The sequence below is a fragment of the Anolis sagrei genome (genome assembly GCF_037176765.1).
Source record: "Anolis sagrei isolate rAnoSag1 chromosome 2 unlocalized genomic scaffold, rAnoSag1.mat SUPER_2_unloc_1, whole genome shotgun sequence".
NCBI lineage: Eukaryota > Metazoa > Chordata > Lepidosauria > Squamata > Dactyloidae > Anolis > Anolis sagrei.
The window spans coordinates 124728-143313 of record NW_027118835.1 but is presented as its reverse complement, the minus strand read 5'-3'; the positions used below and the strand labels follow the sequence as shown (position 1 = coordinate 143313).

The 18586-nt window shown below is 48.9% G+C and overlaps 1 protein-coding gene across 1 annotated transcript; it reads right to left on the bottom strand.

Moving 5' to 3' along the window:
• Positions 1 to 6186: 6186 nt before the first annotated feature.
• LOC132766786 (beta-1,3-galactosyltransferase 5-like) lies at positions 6187 to 9270 on the bottom strand. The gene is made up of 2 exons (XM_060761097.2): positions 7975 to 9270; positions 6187 to 6448 (listed from the first exon to the last, which is right to left on the bottom strand). Exons 1-2 carry the CDS (start codon positions 8991 to 8993, stop codon positions 6412 to 6414), a joined length of 1056 nt encoding a protein of 351 aa, XP_060617080.2. The 5' UTR covers positions 8994 to 9270; the 3' UTR covers positions 6187 to 6411.
• Between the last annotated feature and the right edge of the window lie 9316 nt (positions 9271 to 18586).

Genomic DNA, 18586 nt, shown 5'->3' with positions numbered 1-18586 from the left:
AGGAGACACGTTCGGACAGGTATGCTGGGCTGGAGCCGTATAGGGTCCGGTCTTCAGCCTCTGCTGAGCCTCCTGTCCAGTAAAGTCCTGTTCAGGGTGGTCCACTGTGTCTCAGTGACCCTGAGACCACTTCTGGGCTTGAGAAAAGGAACCCCCTTAGCCAGGGATCTGGGCCAGAAGGGAATCCTGTGCAAGTCCACCTATGGAAGCCACCAGGCATTGGGTTCCAATGCAGAACATTCCCATTCAAGATTGCCCATGTGCCGTTCATGGTGCTCAGTGCCTTGTGCCTAAAGGCTCCACTTTGGATGGCCGAGACCTCATGTGGCCACTGCTGAGCTCCATGCGCTGAAGCTGTGGCCTCTCTCTGTGAAGAAGGATCACCTGGAAACAGAAGAAGAGATCCCCAATTGCTTCATGATTCGGGGACATAGGTGGGGAAACCCGGTCCAAAGAAATGGGCAGAATGGATCCTCCATTTCCTGGAGGCATGTCCAGGGTTCATCCCAGGCTTGGAGGTGTGCATGGCCCCCCCATCAAATGGGAAGAACCATTTTGCCTTTGCATGGCCATATTTCCTGGCAACCAAGTTTCTTAGGTACCAGCGCTCGTAGGCAGAGAAAGCAAAAGATGTCTTGTCGAAGCCTTTCAAGATCGGAATCACTGGGTTGTTGTAGGTTTTTTCGGGCTGTATGGCCATGGTCTAGAGGCATTCTCTCCTGACGTTTCGCCTGCATCTATGGCAAGCATCCTCAGGGGGAGTGAGGTCTGTTGGAACTTGGAAAATGGGTTGATATATCTGTGGAATGATGACCAGGGTGGGACAAAGGACTCTTGTCTGCTGGAGCTAGGTGTGAATGTTTCTACTGACCACTTTGGTTAGCATACAATGGGCTGACTGTGCCTGGAGCAAACTTTTGTTGAGATTAGATGTCTTTGTTTGTTTCCAGTCTGTTGTTGTGCTGTTGCAATTTTAGAGTTTTTTTTAAATACTGGTAGCTAGATTTTGTTCATGTTCATGGTTTCCTCCTTTCTGTTGAAATTGTCCACCCAAAGCAAAAGATGTCTTGTTGAAGGCTTTCAAGGTCGGAATCACTGGGGCGTTGTGTGGTTTCCGGGCTGTATGACTGTGTTCTAGCAGCATGTTCTCCTGATGTTTCACCCGCATCTGTGGCTAGCAATGCCACAGATGTGGGCAAAATGTCAGTAGAAAATACTGCTAGAACACAGCTCTACCACCCAGAAACCACACAACACCCCAAAGCAAAAGATTTTGTAAAAGGAAAGCTCCCAGGATTCCCATAGCATTGAGACACGATGCTCAAAGTGGTGCCAAACTGTGCTCATTCATTAGTGTAGATGCGCCCTTAGAAAAGAGTATTGACTATTCTCACATATAATATATGATTAAAGGAGACTGCAGCAACGTCCCTTTTGCACCGTTTGCAAAAAACCCCCGATGTGTTTTGCAACATCCTCATTATGAAGATTGCGAATTCGAGGGATTCCCAGCGACAGGAACTGAGAACAGCTTCAGACATTTAGTAGCACTTTTCAGAAATTCTAGCTGCAATGCAATGATGCAACCCCAGCAGAACCATCTGGCCTGCAGAGTGCAAAATTCAAAGCAGGATTTCCTTTGTGGCCCGGCGCAGGGCTTTGCACCAGAGAAGCGTGAGTGGGCCCGGGTGCTCTGCTATAAATCTTACTTGTTGGGGTTCAGTCTGATCCTGATCTGTGTGAACAGGATTCTCTGATATTTTTTCCAACTGAGCAAGCTCTCCCTGACTCTGACAGTGTGGAATCTGTTGTTGATGCAGAGATCAGTGGGAATGAAAATGAAACCCAACAGCTAGAAGAGAATGTTTTGGAAGTTAGCCGTGATATCTCCCTACCTGGGGTTGATAATGAGGACCGAAGAGAACAGATAGTCAGAGATAGATTTGTTTCCCAGTCTTTACGAAGGTCACAGCGCTTACAGCAGAAAGAGGCCCAGACAGAAAAGTCAAGGGGCGTTTCTAAGAATAGCTTCTTTGGTTTAAGAGGGTTCCTGCCGAGTGCTTCTTTAGGTCAAGCAACGTTCGGGACTGTGGCTGGCCTTGGCAGAATTCCTGTGTTCCATGGCCAGTAATCCCAGAGGCTTCTAGTTTCCAAGTTCATGGTTAGTAAAAGGCTAACAGACTCCTGGTTATTGTTTTGTGGCTTTTGAAGTTTTGCTCAAGTTCAGAGATCCTATTGACTCCTGTGTTTTTCTGTGGCTTTTTTACTCTGCATTTACCTTTCTTTTGTAACCAATTTTTTCATCAATAAACAAGGATTGCTTTTCCTACAGTCCAGGGTGGTGGATTTAAGCTTATGGTCTTGTTTCTTGAACTGGGATGCAACATTACTAGACAGTTGGGTTTGTGATCATATTGACAGAAATAAAGGTTGGTATTTTAATAGTTCTGCACTTTGGTCAAATAATCATAGAATCATAGAATCAAATCTGCCAAGAAGAAGGACAATCACATTCAAAGCACCCCCAACAGATGGCCATCCAGCCTCTGTTCAAAAGCCTCCATAGAAAGAGCCTCCACCACCTGGTTGAGTCAAAAAATAAATGGTTTAAAACTCATTTCGGATGTAGGGAGCACTGGTGGTTTGATTCTAAAGTCACTTCCGGATTTTTCCAAAAATAATTTGAAACTTCTGAATCGATTCATTAATGCGGACGCGCATGCGCAGTAGGGAAAAACAGCACTGGTAAGGTCAAACCCAGAATTCCTCACTTTCAAGCTGATCTGACCTGCAGCAGGGAGTTCCTCAGTTCTATATTACCCTGCTTGGGCCAACTTCCAAGAAACGTGGCCACAGCAGCAGCTACAACCAAGAAGCCTTCTTATTGCTTCACTTTCTTCCCCTTCCTAACATTGAAACAAATCCCCCAATAACATATCCAATAATTGTCACTTTTATTTATTTATTTATTTATTTATTTATGGCACTCTTCTTGTTGTTACTTTGTGTCTTTGTGTCTTTCAAACTCTCCTCTGTATAAACCTTTCCTCTCCCAGGCCAAAACTGCGCTCCTCTGAACCGCGGATATGGAAACCCATTGGGCCTCCATATCCGCGAGTCAATGGGTCGCTTCAAAATCCACGCCATTCTTCTCCTGGCAGAATTCTAAAACTTATGGCAATCTTGCTTTCACTCCGCTAACCCCTCTGCCCCGAGAATAACAATTTTTGCTTCCGAAAGCCCAACATGGAGCCCAGCTACCGCATCATTGCTACCATTTCATCAATACCAAGAGAGCCTTTCAATCTGGGGAACCTGTCACAGTCAGCCCTTGGGATCCCCAAAATGTCAGTGCATGGTTCAAAACTTCATTGGAAGTCCAAAGTCGTATGTTTTCAGGCCGACTTTCAGGCTTTTCTGAACAAACCTATCCAGCCCTAATTAAATCAATAGGAATCTAGTGTCTAGATCCAGGGAAGTCATGCTACCCATGCTCTCTTCTGCCTTGGTTAGACCACACCTGGAATATTGTGTCCAGTTCTGGGCATCACAATTCAAGAGAGATATTGACAAGCTGGAATGTGTCCAGAGGAGGGCGACTCAAAGGATCAAGGGTCTGGAGAACAAGCCCTATGAGGAGCGGTTTAAAGAGCTGGGCATGTTTAGCCTGAAGAAGAGAAGGCTGAGAGGAGATATGATGAGGGCCATGTATACATATGTGAGGGGAAGCCACAGGGAGGAGGAGGGAGCAAGCTTGTTTTCCGCTTCCCTGGAGATTAGGACGCAATGGAACAATGGCTTCAAACTACAAGAAAGGAGATTCCATCTGAACATTAGGAAGAACTTCCTGACTGGGAGAGCTGTTCAGCAGTGGAACTCTCTGCCCTGGAGTGTGGTGGAGGCTCCTTCTTTAGAAGGTTTTAAACAGAGGCTGGATGGCCATCTGTCAGGGGTGCTTTGCTCTGATCTACAAGAAGCACTGCCTGAACATCAAGCAAAAAGTGGGTCCTAGAAACAATATCATACGAAAGCTGACCGGCAAAACCTGGGGATCACAACCAGACACAGTGAAGACATCTGCCCTTGCACTATTGTACTCTGCTGCTGAGTATGCATGCCCACAACATGCGAGTGTGGAGAAGAGCAAACTACAGCAATGCAACCTGAGCCCTCCACATGCACCATGGAGGACCTCCTTGCGGCAACACCAGAGGCACTCCAAGGGGCCAGACACTGGTCAAAGGACATCTAATCAACGATCAAGATTGCAAATTCTGTGTTTTCTCTGTCTGTTTGTTTCTTTGTTTTGTTAAAAATGTAATACAACTGTCTGGCTGCTCCTGACATGATAAATAAAAATAAAGGGGTGCTTGGCAGAATGGGGCTGGACTGGATGGCCCATGAGGTCTCTTCCAACCTTATGATTCTATGATTCTATGTGTAGAATTGGTAGAGTGCCACTTGTGGAGTTTCCTGTGCAAACTGGAAAAGAAGGTCACCATGTGTACAGTGTGCTAAGATGACCGGAGAGTGTGGTGCACATATTTTGTAAATAAAGCAAGAGTGCCGCTTTTGTTGAAAGCTGAATGGATGAGTCTGGAGTTTTTCAACTTCATGTCTTCAAGAAGTTCCTTGCGAGGTCGAAGCAGCAGAGAGGGTGGGAGCTGACATACGAACAGGCCTTGGCCCCAAATCAGAGCTCACAAGACCCTTTAAGGCAGGGTTTCTCAACCTGGGGGGTCGGGACCCCGAGGGGGGTCACGAGGGGTGTCAGAGGGGTCGCCAAAGACCACCAGAAAGCACAGCATTTTCTGTTGGTCATGGAGGTTCTAGTGGGGGGGGGGGGGTAATAGTGAAAGGACCAAGGCAGAGACATCTCCAGCTCACCCCCTGTTTGGGTATCAGCCAGCACGCCAATGACTTAAATCTAGACATAGTTTTCTAAGATCTACAGAGACACTCGCTGGAACACCTCAGCAAGCGAGAGTCCAAAAGTGGCAGGCTCAAACCCAGAACCTCAACAAATGGCTGATACCAAATGAGAGACTCCCTCCTGGGCACACAGAAGACTGGGCGACTTGGAAGGCGCTGAACAGACTGCGCTCTGGCACCACGAGATACAGAGCCAACCTTCAGAAATGGGGCTACAAAGTGGAATCCTTGACATGCGAGTGTGGAGAAGAGCAAACCACTGACCACCTGCTGCAATGCACCCTGAGCCCTGCCACATGCACAAAGTGGCCAGAGACTGGTCAAAGGACATTTAACCAACTACCAAACTCACAAGTTGTGTATTTTTCTGTTTGTTTGCTTTGTTCTGTTAGAAATGTAATATAATGGACTGGTTGCTCTGACACGACAAATAAAATAAAATAAATGGGGGTTCTGTGTGGGAAGCTTGGCCCAATTCTATCGTTGGTGAGGTTCAGAATATTCTTTAATCCCAGCAACTACAACTCCTAAATGTTCAGAATATTCTTTGATTGTAGGTGAACTATAAATCCCAGCAACTACAACTCCCAAATGTCAAGGTCTATTTTCCTCAAACTCCACCAATGTTCACATTTGGGCATATTGAATATCCATGCCAAGTTTGGTCCAGATCCATCATTGTTTGAGTCCACAGTACTCTCTAGATGTAGGTGAACTACAACTCTAAAAATCAAGGTCAGTGCCCACCAAACCCTTCCAGTATTTTCTCTTGGTCATGGGAGTTATGTGTGCCAAGTTTGGTTCAATTCCATCATTGGTAGAGTCCAGAATGCTCTTTGATTGTAGGTGAACTATAAATCCCAGCAATGATAACTCCCAAATGTCAAGGTCTATTTTCCCCAAACTCCACCAGTATTCAAATTGGGGCATATCGGGTATTTGTGCCAAATTTGGTCCAGTGAATGAAAATACATCCTGCATATCAGATGTTCATATGGTGATACATAACAGTTGCAAAATTACAGTCATGAAGTAGCAATGGAAATAATGTTATGGTTGGGGGTCAACACAACATGAGGAACTGCATTAAGGGGTTGCGGTATGAGGAAGGTTGAGAACCACTGCTTGAAGGAAACAAACAAACCCAGATACAAGGGAAACATTTTTACTAGAAACAGCACTGAAGCACCACTTAGATTATTTTTAAAAACCCACAATACTGAAGTATAGAAAGTAGGGCACTGTTCTGTGAACAGCCCCACCTTCAGCTGTTGCAAAGTACGTAAAGAGACCACCTGAGCCAGGTATGGGCCAGGTTCGAATGCTGGGGTGGAGGCCACATTGAAGAGGAGGAGAAGGAGGAGGGAGATCCAGCTTGTTCTCTTCTGCTCCGGAGACTGGAACACAACGGAGCCATGGATTTAACTTCCAGAGATTAGGAATTGTGGGAGTTGAAGTTCAAAACACCTGAAGGGAGGGTCAAAGTTGGCCCACACCTGATCTGAACCACCTTTGCCTGCAAATGGAAGGAAGGAGGGATGGTGAAGTTGAACATGACCTCCCCCCCCCCCCATAAGAGATAGTAACTTATAGTTTTGCAAAGGGCAAGGACACCAGGCTGGATAATAAGGGTTAAGCCTTGGTCAGTTTGGTGTGTATCATTTAATCAAGGCTTTATGCCCTATTTTCATATGTTTACAGCAGAAAGTAACCCATTTATTACTGAAAATCAGGCCACAAAAGTATTTGAATTTTCACACCTGAGGCACACCTGGGCTCCTGAGGGTCCCCCACCTCACAAACAAGGGACTCTCTTTCCCCCTAATGAACTTTTCCCTTTATGGACTATGGACTTAGGATATATTTTCATGATTTTCCTTCCGGCTGAGGTTTCCTCCTTGACCTTTTCCTCCCCTTTCCCTATGATGAAATCCCACCAGGAAGTGCCACCCCCCCCCCCCCCCCCCAATACTGAAAGGGTGCCGAGCCTAAATCAATCACAAAGGACTCTTATCAACACACCTTTTGCATGGACAGAAACAAAGGCGACATCCTTGCCCTCGGAATTTCGCCCAGCAGGGAGGTCACACCTTGGCAGACTTTTGATTCCTTTTCTAATTGGAGATGGGGGGGGGGCGCCTTCAAAAAGCATCCCCCTTTCCGCCCTGTTGCCCCATTCAATCATTCATCAGAAACTTCGCCCAGTATCTCCCCTTTTGTCCTTTTGTTTTGCCGCCACAGAAAGCCCGGATTTTCCTGTTTGTATTCAATTATCACCATTCAAGAATCAACAGAACTGCTTGATTAGAAGGCCCTTCCTGGGACTCATTAAGCCACTGGCATTTCCTTACTTCATAATCCATTCAAGTATCCATTGTTTTTCCCTCATCCCGCCTCCCTCCCTCCTGATTCATCGAGACGCCAGAGCGGTAGAAGCCTTTTCATTGGCCCTGATGCACTGCGGTGGCTCCCTGATTGGTCCAGATGCGCCGGGGGTGGACGAGCCCCCTCCCAGCTGTTGGCACGTCAGCCAATCATGACGAAGACCGGCCGGGGGACGGGCGTGGGAGATTTGAACCGTACAACTCTGTATTTCTATAAAAACTAGCATTTATTTCTGTAACCACGTGCTCTGCTTGGCGAATGATTGCTGCATTGCATCCTTTTCAGCTGAATCACTAATAAACATCTTGGTGGCACTTCCTTCCACTTGGTGAGACCTTTTGTTGGGAAAAATCAAGGATTGGGTGCTTCTTTGTCTTGCCAGGGTAACGAACTCTTTAAGGAGTCTGAATGGTCTCTGCCTCCTGGCAAAGACCCCTAAATTCCAGCTCTAGAACAATTGGAGAGGAAAGGGCTTGCCTCCTTTGGCGGGGAGTCCCACAGGGTCTCGCTCTGGACCAAGAGGCAGCTGGAAGATGACCCATGGCTCCGTTGTGCTCCTGGAGCCGAAGAAAACAAGCTGGATGCCTCCTCCTCCTCCTCCTCAACATGGCCTCCTTTCTAGTATTCCAACCCGAATTGTTCCCCCTGGGGGCTTACTTCCACCCGGTGACCTGGGGCCTCCCACTGCAGGCGGCCTGGGCCTCCCTCATGCTCCACGCAGCGCTCTGCTGCTCCGAGGCGTTGAGGTGGTGGATGACCATCAGGTAGCGGTAGTTGCAGAGGTGCCAGCGGGCATTCTGCTTGGCGAAGCGGGTGCTGGTTGTGGGCCGCAGCCCCGCCCTCTGGGCCAGGATGCCCACGAAAGCGTCCTCCACCGGGATGGGGGGCACCTGCTCTGCCACCCGCAGTACCCGCCTGGCCGCCCCGAGTGAGAGGAGGTAGCCGATGCCACTGGCATAGGGTGGGTATTCCTCCAAGGGGTAGTCCTCCCTGGAGACGTACCACTTGCTGACCGGGTGCCGGATGACACGGCGCTTCTCCCGTGGGAAGACGGAACCAGCGTAGAGCAGGAGCCCACCATGCCAATGGTCAGCCAGGAATGCCGGCAGACGGTTGGTGTTGACGAAGCAGTCGTCATCAGTCTTGAGGATGAAGCGAGGTCGACACTTCTCTGCGGCCCACTTCAAGCCGTGCAGCACCTTCAGAGTCAGGTTGCGGTAGGTGTCCAGGTAGCCCCCCAGCAGGACATCCCCAAACTCCTGCTGCTCCCACTGGATCTGCCGGGCAGCCTTCTCATCCAGACTTTGGCCAACCAGGAACACAGCCTGCCAAGGGTGCAGCGGTGAGAGAGGCCTCTTTGCCCAGGTGTTCCGGATCACCTTCCGGGGCCCCACGTTCCCAGGGGCCGAAGCCACAAGGATCAGCAGCGTTTGCCCTGACTCACAGTGTGGCTCGAGGGCACTTCCTGAGAAGAGGGACCCAAAGTCCACTCCTGGAAGGGCCGGTGCTGCGGTGCCCTCGTGGTGGCGAGTGGGGTTCCACCAAGTCCCCTGGGCATCCTCCACCAGAAGCAACAGCCGCAAGCCCGGTGAGAAGGAGAAGGAGAAGGAGAGGAGGAGGGCGCCGAGGAGGCAGCAGCCCAGCCCTTTCCAGCCCCAGAGGCCCCTCGGGCCCATTTGGGACAAGGCAAGGCCCCAGGCTCTGCTCACATCCTGCCGTGGAGCTGCATTCCTCCCGATCAAAGGGCAAATGTCGCCCAGACAGAGGGAATGCTACGAGCTGCTGGCCAGACGCCCACCGGGTGCCTCATTAACCTGGCTGAGGCCAAAGGGCAGTCAGGGCTTCGCTGCTGGCAAGAGAAGCAGGGCACGCTCCATGCATCCAGGAGGCAAAATCTTGGGACAGAAGGCAACCCTTTTCACAAGCCTCTTGAAGTTGCACATGACCCCCCCCCCCCCCCAATAAGAGATAGTAACTTATAGTTTTGCTAAGGGCAAGGACGCCAGGCTGGGTAATAAGGGTTAAGCCTTGGTCAGTTTGGTGTGTATCATTTAATCAAGGCTTTATGCTCTGGGCACCACAATTCAAGAGAGATATTGACAAGCTGGAATGTTTCCAGAGGAAGAGGGTGACTCAAATGACCAAGGGTCTGGAGAACAAGCCCTATGAGGAGCGCCTCAAAGAGCTGGGCATGTTTAGCCTGAAGAAGAGGAGGATAAGAGGAGATATGATAGCCATGTATAAATATGTGAGAGGAAGCCACAGGGAGGAGGGAGCAAGCTTCCTTTCTGCTTCCCTGGAGACTAGGACGTGATGGAGCAATGGCTTCAAACTACAAGAGAGGAGATTCCATCTGAACATGAGGAAGAACTTCCTGACTGTGAGAACCGTTCAACAGTGGAACTCTCTGCCTTCCCCGGAGGGAGTGTGGTGGAGGCTCCTTCTTTGGAAGCTTTGAAACAGGCTGGATGGCCATCTGTCAGGGGTGCTTTGAATGCAATATTCCTGCTTCTTGGCAGAATGGGGTTGGACTGGAGGATGGCCCAGGAGGTCTCTTCCAACTCCTTCATTCTAGGATTCTATGATTCTATGAGTGGTACAAAGGGAGGACCTTTGCGGCCTCCGAGTGAGGGACATGCGGCCGCCCGGACATTGGCCTGACATTGCCTTTGAGCAGCCACATTGATAGCTGTGGAGGACGGCACTAAGGGGGAAAGGGATCTCCTGGCGGAAACAGGTGGAAGCCCGGTGCTTCCTTCTGGCCAGTGGTTGCCCGTGGCGACCTTTGTGATGCATGGAACCCTCCCAAGGCCTGGCCACGACACAGCCCAAGAGCCGTGGGCCTCGGCTGCATCCTCTCCATGGACTTCCTGGCCCTTTTGGATGAGAGCCTGCTGTGCAAAGAATGCTGTGTTCCTATTGAGTTCCTCCTGGTCGTCTGCATCAATATGCTCACTTTGTACATTCTGTACGGCCTCCTGCAAAGCTTCCCTCCCTGGCAGAACCTGCGCCGCTGGTGCCTCAGCCTCTGGCCCCTCAGGGGACGGGTGAGGACTTTCGACCCTTTGACTGACCCCAGGGCCCCCCCCGGGGGGGGGGAGCATCTCTGCCCGTCTATATGCCTATTCATGTTGTTATTAGGTTCTTGTGGGTTTTTTCAGGCTATAGGGCCATGTTCTAGAGGCATTTCTCCTGACGTTTCGCCTGCATCTATGGCAAGCATCCTCAGAGGGAGTGAGGTCTGTTGGAATTATGGGTTTATATATCTGTGGAATGGCCAGGGTGGGACAAAGGACTCTTCTCTGCTGGAGCTAGGTGTGAATGTTTCAACTGACCACCTTCATTAGCATTTGAAGGCCTGGCCAGGCCCATAGCAAGGATTTCGTTTCGGGGGGGCTGAAATTTTTCAGGGGGGGTTTCGGGGGGGGAACTGAGTTTCGGGGGGGCTGAGTCTGCGTGAAAGAGGGTCTACCCTAGCAAACCTTTTGTATCGTTACCCCAATACCCTCATGCATATGAGATACAGGCATGTAGCCGGGGGGGGGGGGGTGGCTCGGGGGGCTTCAGCCCCCCCCCCGAAATTTTCATGGTGGTTCGCGAAAAGGCCTTAATGGTGCATTATTTAAACTGTTATGTTTATTCATATCATGATCTGATCACCATAATCAATATATCCCATATGCATGGTGGGGGTCTTATTGGGGTAATGATACGAAAGGTTTGCTAGGCTAGACCCTCTTTCACTCAGACTCAGCCCCCCCCAAAAAGTCACCCCCCCCCCAAAACCCCCCCTGAAACAAATTCAGCCCCCCCCCCCCGAAACGAAATCCTGGCTACGGGCCTGATGGGATATATTGAGTATGGTGATCAGATCATGATATGAATAAACATAACAGTTTAATTAATGCACCAGTAAGGCCTTTTCGCGAACTACCATGAGAATTTCGGGGGGGGGGTGAAGCCCCCCGAGCCCCCCCCGGCTACATGCCTGGACCTGGCTGAGCCTGGGAAAATCCCCTGTTGAGAGGTGTTAAGATGTGCCTGGTTGTTTCCTCTCTGCTGTTTTGCTGTTGTAATTTTAGAGTTTTTTTTAATACTGGTAGCCAGATTTTGTTCATTTTGTGGATGCTTGCCATAGATGCAGGCGAAACGTCAGGAGAAAATGCCTCTAGAACATGGCCCTATAGCCCGAAAAAACCCACAAGAACCTAGTGATTCCAGCCATGAAAGCCTTCGACAATACATGTTGTTATTACTTTGGGAGTCTCCCTTCTCTGAGAGTCTTGATTCCAGATCACAATTTGTTGGGGGTGGACTGGATGGCCCATGAGGTCTCTTCCAACTCTATGACTCTATGACAATTGCTATGAGAAAGGCAGGCACATGCAAGAGACTCCCCTCCCAATCAGATTTGCTGAGATTGAGTGGATTGAGTGGTGCTGGGGAACTCCTGGCCATTCACCTGTGGGTCAGAGCTCCGTTTTCTCCCCCATGATGTTCAGCATCTCCATGAATCCACTGGGAGAGGTCACCTGGAGTTTTGGAGTGCGGTGTCACATATATGCAGATGACTCCCGGCTCTCCTGCTCCTTCCCACCAAAAGCCAAGGAAGCTTTAGGAAGAACTTGAAGACCTGGCTATTCCGATGTGCCTTTCCAGAATAGGATAACCCCCAGCACGATGTTCCGGAAGAACTTTATTAGAGTTTAAGACTCCCTGCACATTGCACTTGGCATCCAGACAAGACCAAAATACTCCTGGTCAGTTGGAAGGCAGACCAGGGAATTGGGATCCAGGCTGTGCTGGATGGGGTCACACTCCCCCTGAAGGCATAGGTCCGCAGCTTGGGGGTTTCACTCCTGGAGGCCCAGCTATCTGAAGTCATAGAATCCTAGAATCCTAGAGTGGGAAGAGACCTCCTGGGCCATCATCCAGTCCAACCCCGTTCTGCCAAGAAGCAGGAATATTGCATTCCAATCACCCCCCACAGATGGTCATCCAGCCTCTGCTTAAAAGCTTCCAAAGAAGGAGCCTCCACCACACTCCGGGGCAGAGAGTTCCACTGCTGAACAGCTCTCACAGTCAGGAAGTTCATCCTAGAGTTGGAAGAGACCTCCTGGGTCATTGTCCAGTCCAATCCCATTCTGCCAAGAAGCAGGAATATTGCATTCAAATCACCCCTGACAGATGGCCATCCAGCCTCTGCTTAAAAGCTTCCAAAGAAGGAGCCTCCACCACACTCCCTCCGGGGCAGAGAGTTCCACTGCTGAACAGCTCTCCCAGTCAGGAAGTTCATCCTAGAGTTGGAAGAGACCTCCTGGGTCATTGTCCAGTCCAACCCCATTCTGCCAAGAAGCAGGAATATTGCATTCAAAGCACCCCTGACAGATGGCCATCCAGCCCCTGTTTGAAAGCTTCCAAAGAGGGAGCGTCTACCACGCTCCGGGGCAGAGAGTTCCACTGCTGAACAGCTCTCACAGTCAGGAAGTTCATCCTAGAGTTGGAAGAGACCTCCTGGGTCATTGTCCAGTCCAATCCCATTCTGCCAAGAAGCAGGAATATTGCATTCAAAGCACCCCTGACAGATGGCCATCCAGCCTCTGTTTCAAAGCTTCCAAAGAAGGAGCCTCCACCACATTCCGGGGCAGAGAGTTCCACTGCTGAACGGCTCTCACAGTCAGGAAGTGCTTCCTCATGTTCAGACAGAATCTCCTCTCTTGTAGTTTGAAGCCATTGTTCCCTTGCGTCCTAGTCTCCAGGGAAGCAGGAAGGAAGCTTGCTCCCTCCTCCCTGTGGCATCCTCTCACATATTTATACATGGCTATCATATCTCCATATCATATCATATCATATCACCAGAGCCCCAGGTGGCGCAGTGGGTTAAAGCACTGAGCTGGTGAGCTTGTTGATCGAAATGTTGCAGGTTCGATTCCGGAGAGCGGCGTGAGCTTCTGCCAACCTAGCAGTTAGAAAACATGCAAATGTGAGTAGATCAATAGGTACCACTCCGGCGGGAAGGTAACGGTGCTCCATGCAGTCATGCCAGCCACATGACCTTGGAGGTGTCTACGGACAACACTGGCTCTTCGGCTTAGAAATGGAGATGAGCACCACACCCCAGAGTCGGACACGACTGGACTTATTGTCAGGGGACTACCTTTACCTTTTTATCATATCTCCTCCCATCCTTCTCTTCTTCAGGCTAAACATGCCCAGCTCCTTAAGCCGCTCCTCATAGGGCTTGTTCTCCAGACCCTTGATCATTTGAGTCGCCCTCCTCTGGACACATTCCAGCTTAGAGTCAATATCTCTCTTGAATTGTGGTGCCCAGAACTGGACAGAATATTCCAGGTGTGGTCTAACCAAGGCGGAATAGAGCATGGGGAGCATGACTTCCCTGGATATCTAGGCACTATGCTCCTCTTGATGCAGGCCAAAATCAGATTGGCATATATGCAGATGACTCCCGGCTCTCCTGCTCCTTCCCACCAAAAGCCAAGGAAGGTGCTCTGATGTTGAACCAGAGCCTGGACAGGATGAAGGCAAACAAATGGAAACTTCATCCAGACAAGACTGAGATGTTCCTGGTCAGTTGGAAGGCAGACCAGGGAATTGGGATCCAGGCTGTGCTGGATGGGGGTCACACTCCCCCTGAAGACACAGGTCCACAGCTTGGGGGTTTCACTTCTGGAGGCCCAGCTATCTGAAGTGACTGGGAGGGCATTTGCACCATCAAAACTTGTGTGCCGACTGCACCCGTTCCTTGAGAAGCCAGATCTGGACATGGTGCTCCTTGCCTGTAACACACTCTCTGTGGGACTGCCTTCGAAGAGTGCTCAGAAACTGGTTCAGAGACCCCCAGCCTAGTTGCTAATGGGGTGGAGAGAGGGAATCCACATCTGATTGACTTACAAATGTCTCCTAGTGAAGAATGGGGCTGAGACATCAGGAAATGAGAGAACTAGGTTCTTGTGGGTTTTTTGGGGCTATAAAGCCATGTTCTAGAGGCATTTCTCCTGACGTTTTGCCTGCATCTATGGCAAGCATCCTCAGAGGTGTGAGGATCCTCTGAGCATCCTCTGAGGATGCTTGCCATAGATGCAGGCGAAACGTCAGGAGAAATGCCTCTAGAACATGGCTCTATAGCCCGGAAAAACCCACAAGAACCTAGTGATTCCAGCCATGAAAGCCTTCGACAATACAATGAGAGAACTCTTCCCCTCGGAAGGAAGGGAAATCCACTCCTGGAAGAGTCATTGTCAGGGAGGAAAAGGGTCTCCACGGAAGCTTTCTCTCCAATCCTTGTTTCCCCAACAAACCATATTTTCCAAAATCCAATTCTCACAAGGACAGAAAGTGAGGTGAAATCTTCTGTAGAGGAGCACAGGCAGACGATATCTATATAAATAAAAATGTAATGTTTAATGTATTGTTGAAGGCTTTCATGGCCGGAATCCATGGGTTGTTGTAGGTTTTTCCGTGCTATATGGCCATGTTCTGGAGGCAATTTTTCTCCTGATGTTTCGCCTGCATCTATGGCAAGCGTCCTCAGAGGTAATGAGGTCTGTTGGAACTAGGAAAAATGGGTTTATATATCTGTGGAATGACCACGGTGAGACAAAGGACTTTTGTTTGCTGTGAATGTTTCAACTGATCACCTTGATTTGCATTCAATGGCTTGGAAGCGCCTGGGGGGAATCTTTTGTTGAGAGTGAATGTAATGTTTGTTTGTGGGATTCACAGAACTCAAAAACCACTGGACGAATTGCAACCAAATTTGGATGCAAGACACCTAACAACCCAATGTATGTCCTTCACTCGAAAAAATATTTTTTCATTTGGAGGTTGTAGTTGCTGGGATTTATAGTTCACCTACAAAGTGCATTCTGAACCCCACCAACGATGGAATTGAACCAACCTTGGCACACATTTCTCCCATGACCAACAGAAAATACTGGAAGGGTGTGGTGGGAGTGTCCTTTGGTTTTGGAGTTGTAGTTCACCTACATCCAAAGATCACCGTGGACTCAAATAATGATGGATCTGAACCAAACTACACAAATACTCAATATGCCCAAATGTGAACGCTGGTGGAGTTTGGGGGAAATAGAATCTTGACATTTGGGAGTTGTAGTTACTGGGATTTATAGTTCACCTACAATCACAGAGCATTCTGAACCCCACCAACGATGGAATTGAACCAACCTTGGCACACAGTTCTCCCATGACCAACAGAAAATACTGGAAGGGTGTGGTGGGAGTGTCCCTTGGTTTTGGAGTTGTAGTTCACCTACATCCAGAGATCACCATGGACTCAAATAATGATGGATCTGAACCAAACTACACAAATACTCAATATGCCCAAATGTGAACACTTGTGGAGTTTGGAGGAAATAGAATCTTGACATTTGGGAGTTGTAGTTACTGGGATTTATAGTTCACCTACAATCACAGAGCATTCTGAACCTCACCAACAATGGAATTGGGCCAAACCTCCCACACAGAACCCCCATGTGGGCCACAGCAACGCGTGGCAGGGGACGGCTAACATATGTGTGTGTGTGTGTGTGTGTGTGTGTGTATGTATGTATCTGAAGTTGCACTTTAAAATGTCCCTGTTCTGACTTACATACAAATTAAACTTAAAAACAAACCTACAGTAACTTGGGGACTGTGTGTGTGTGTGTGTGTGTGAAGTTTGGATGGAAAGAGAACAAAGAAGGATGAAGGCATTGTCCCTATGTTCTGTGTCCATTGCTGTTGTTCATGAGAACCAGGCACATGGGTTTCTAACTAACCAGGAGCAGGGCATGCAGCCTTGGTTCTGGGCAAGTCCCGGAGACCTGGGTTCCCTGATGTGCTGCAGACTCAGGAATTTCCATTCTTTTCATAGAATCATAGAATCAAAGAGTTGGAAGAGACCTCATGGGCCATCTAGTCCAACCCCATTCTGCCAAGAAGCAAGAATATTGCATTCAAAGCACCCCTGACAGATGGCCATCCAGCCTCTGCTTAAAAGCCTCCAAAGAAGGAGCCTCCACCACACTCCCTCCGGGGCAGAGAGTTCCACTGCTGAACGGCTCTCACAGTCAGGAAGTTCTTCCTCATGTTCAGGTGGAATCTCCTCTCTTGTAGTTTGAAGCCATGGCTCCATTGCGTCCTAGTCTCCAAGGAAGCAGAAAGGAAGCTTGCTCCCTCCTCCGCCCTGTGGCTTCCTCTCACATATTTATCCATGGCCCTCATCATGTCTCCTCCCAGCCTTCTCTTCTTCAGGCTAAACATGCCCAGTTCCCTAAGCCGCTCCTCATAGGGCTTGTTCTCCAGACCCTTGATCCTTTGAGTTGCCCTCTTCCTCTGGACACATTCTAGCTTGCCAATATCTCTCTTGAATTGTGGTGCCCAGAATTGGACACAATATTCCAGATGTGGTCTAACCAAAGCAGAATAGAGCATGGGGAGCATTACTTCCTTAGATCTAGACACTAGGCTCCTATTGATGCCTGAGGCCAAAAGCCCATTGATGTGCTGCAGACTCAGGAATTTCCCTTCTTTTCTTTCTCCTTTTCAGGGAAATCATCGAAGCAGAAGTGAAAAGTTCCCAGAGGCCAAACCATGCAGAGGAGAAGGTAGAGCTCCTCCTGACCTCAAGCGTCCTGCCTGGAAGACCCCCAAGAAATCTGAGGGCAATTTGCAAGGTTGTTTCTTTTTTTTGTTTTTTTTTTGAGGGGGATACAGGCATTTTGTGTGTGTGTGGGTGGGGGGGGGGGGTACTTTCTATTTTGGGGAGTAATTTGTTTTTGCAAATTCTTTGTAGTGTAGTTTCTAGGGTGTATTCGCTTCCATTCTTTATTCAGGAGTTTAAGGTTGCAGTTCAGACAGATTCAGGTGTATTTGGGTCCTGTGCCCTTCCTGCATTAGACACTTGAGACTTTGGGGACAGTGCAATTAATATATCATTTGTTATATAGTTGTTGTAATAGATACAACAGATTTCAAGCGCAGTTGTGCCTGCAATATTCCATTACAGTTGGCTCTGCGGAAGCCTGAAAGGGGCCCAAAGACACCAACATTGAAATGTTGCCAAAAGTAGAAGTGTGGTCAAATCGTATTAGGACAAAAGGGGGTCATGATCAGAAGACAATGATCATGGGGTTCATAGAATTGTCTCTGGAGTTGTGTGTTTGTGATCACGTAGGTCAGTGTTTCTCAACCTGGGGGGTCGCAAGGGGGTGTCGCAACCCCCCAGGTTGAGAAACACTGATCTACATGATCACAAACACACATTGCATGAGTCCAAAGTGCTCTCTGGATATAGGTGAACTACAACTCCCAAACTCCAGGTCAATGCCCATCAATCCCTTCTAGCATTTTCCATTGGTCATGGGAGCCAAGTTTGGTTCAAATCCATCGCTGGTGGAGTTCAGAATGCTCTTTGATTATAAGTGAACTATAAATCCCAGCAACTACAAGTCCCGTCCCCCCGTGGGGGTCGCGAGGGGGTGTCAGAGGGGTCGCCAACATCCATCAGAAAACATAGTATTTTCTGTATTGTCGAAGGCTTTCATGGCCGGAATCACTCAGTTCTAACTTCTACATGGAACAATTCGAAAAACAAGCTCTTGAAACAGCAACCAAAAAGCCCACAATATGGTTCAGAGATGTGGATGACACCTTCACCCTTTGGAGCCATGGAGAAGAAGAACTCAACAGGTTCCTGGACCATCTCAACAGCATCCACCCAAACATATGGTTCAGAGATGTGGATGACACCTTCACCCTTTGGAGCCATGGAGAAGAAGAACTCAACAGGTTCCTGGACCATCTCAACAGCATCCACCCAAACATATGGTTCAGAGATGTGGATGACACCTTCACCCTTTGGAGCCATGGAGAAGAAGAACTCAACAGGTTCCTGGACCATCTCAACAGCATCCACCCAAACATATGGTTCAGAGATGTGGATGACACCTTCACCCTTTGGAGCCATGGAGAAGAAGAACTCAACAGGTTCCTGGACCATCTCAACAGCATCCACCCAAACATATGGTTCAGAGATGTGGATGACACCTTCACCATTTGGAGCCACGGAGAAGAAGAACTCAACAGGTTCCTGGACCATCTCAACAGCATCCACCCAAACATCCAGTTCACTATGGAAAAAGAAAAGGAAGGAAGACTGCCTTTTCTAGATGTCCTAGTCATCCGCAAACCAGATCAACAATTGGGTCACACAGTTTACAGAAAACCCACACACACAGATAGATGCCTA

Excerpts from the sequence above, each read along its gene's own strand:
- LOC132766786 (XM_060761097.2), bottom strand. The coding sequence starts at position 8,993 with ATGGGCCCGAGGGGCCTCTGGGGCTGGAAAGGGCTGGGCTGCTGCCTC. Across the intron at positions 6,449-7,974 it reads CCCCAGGTCACCGGGTGGAA|GCAAAGGTGGTTCAGATCAG; the intron begins GTAAGCCCCCAG and ends TTCCATTTGCAG.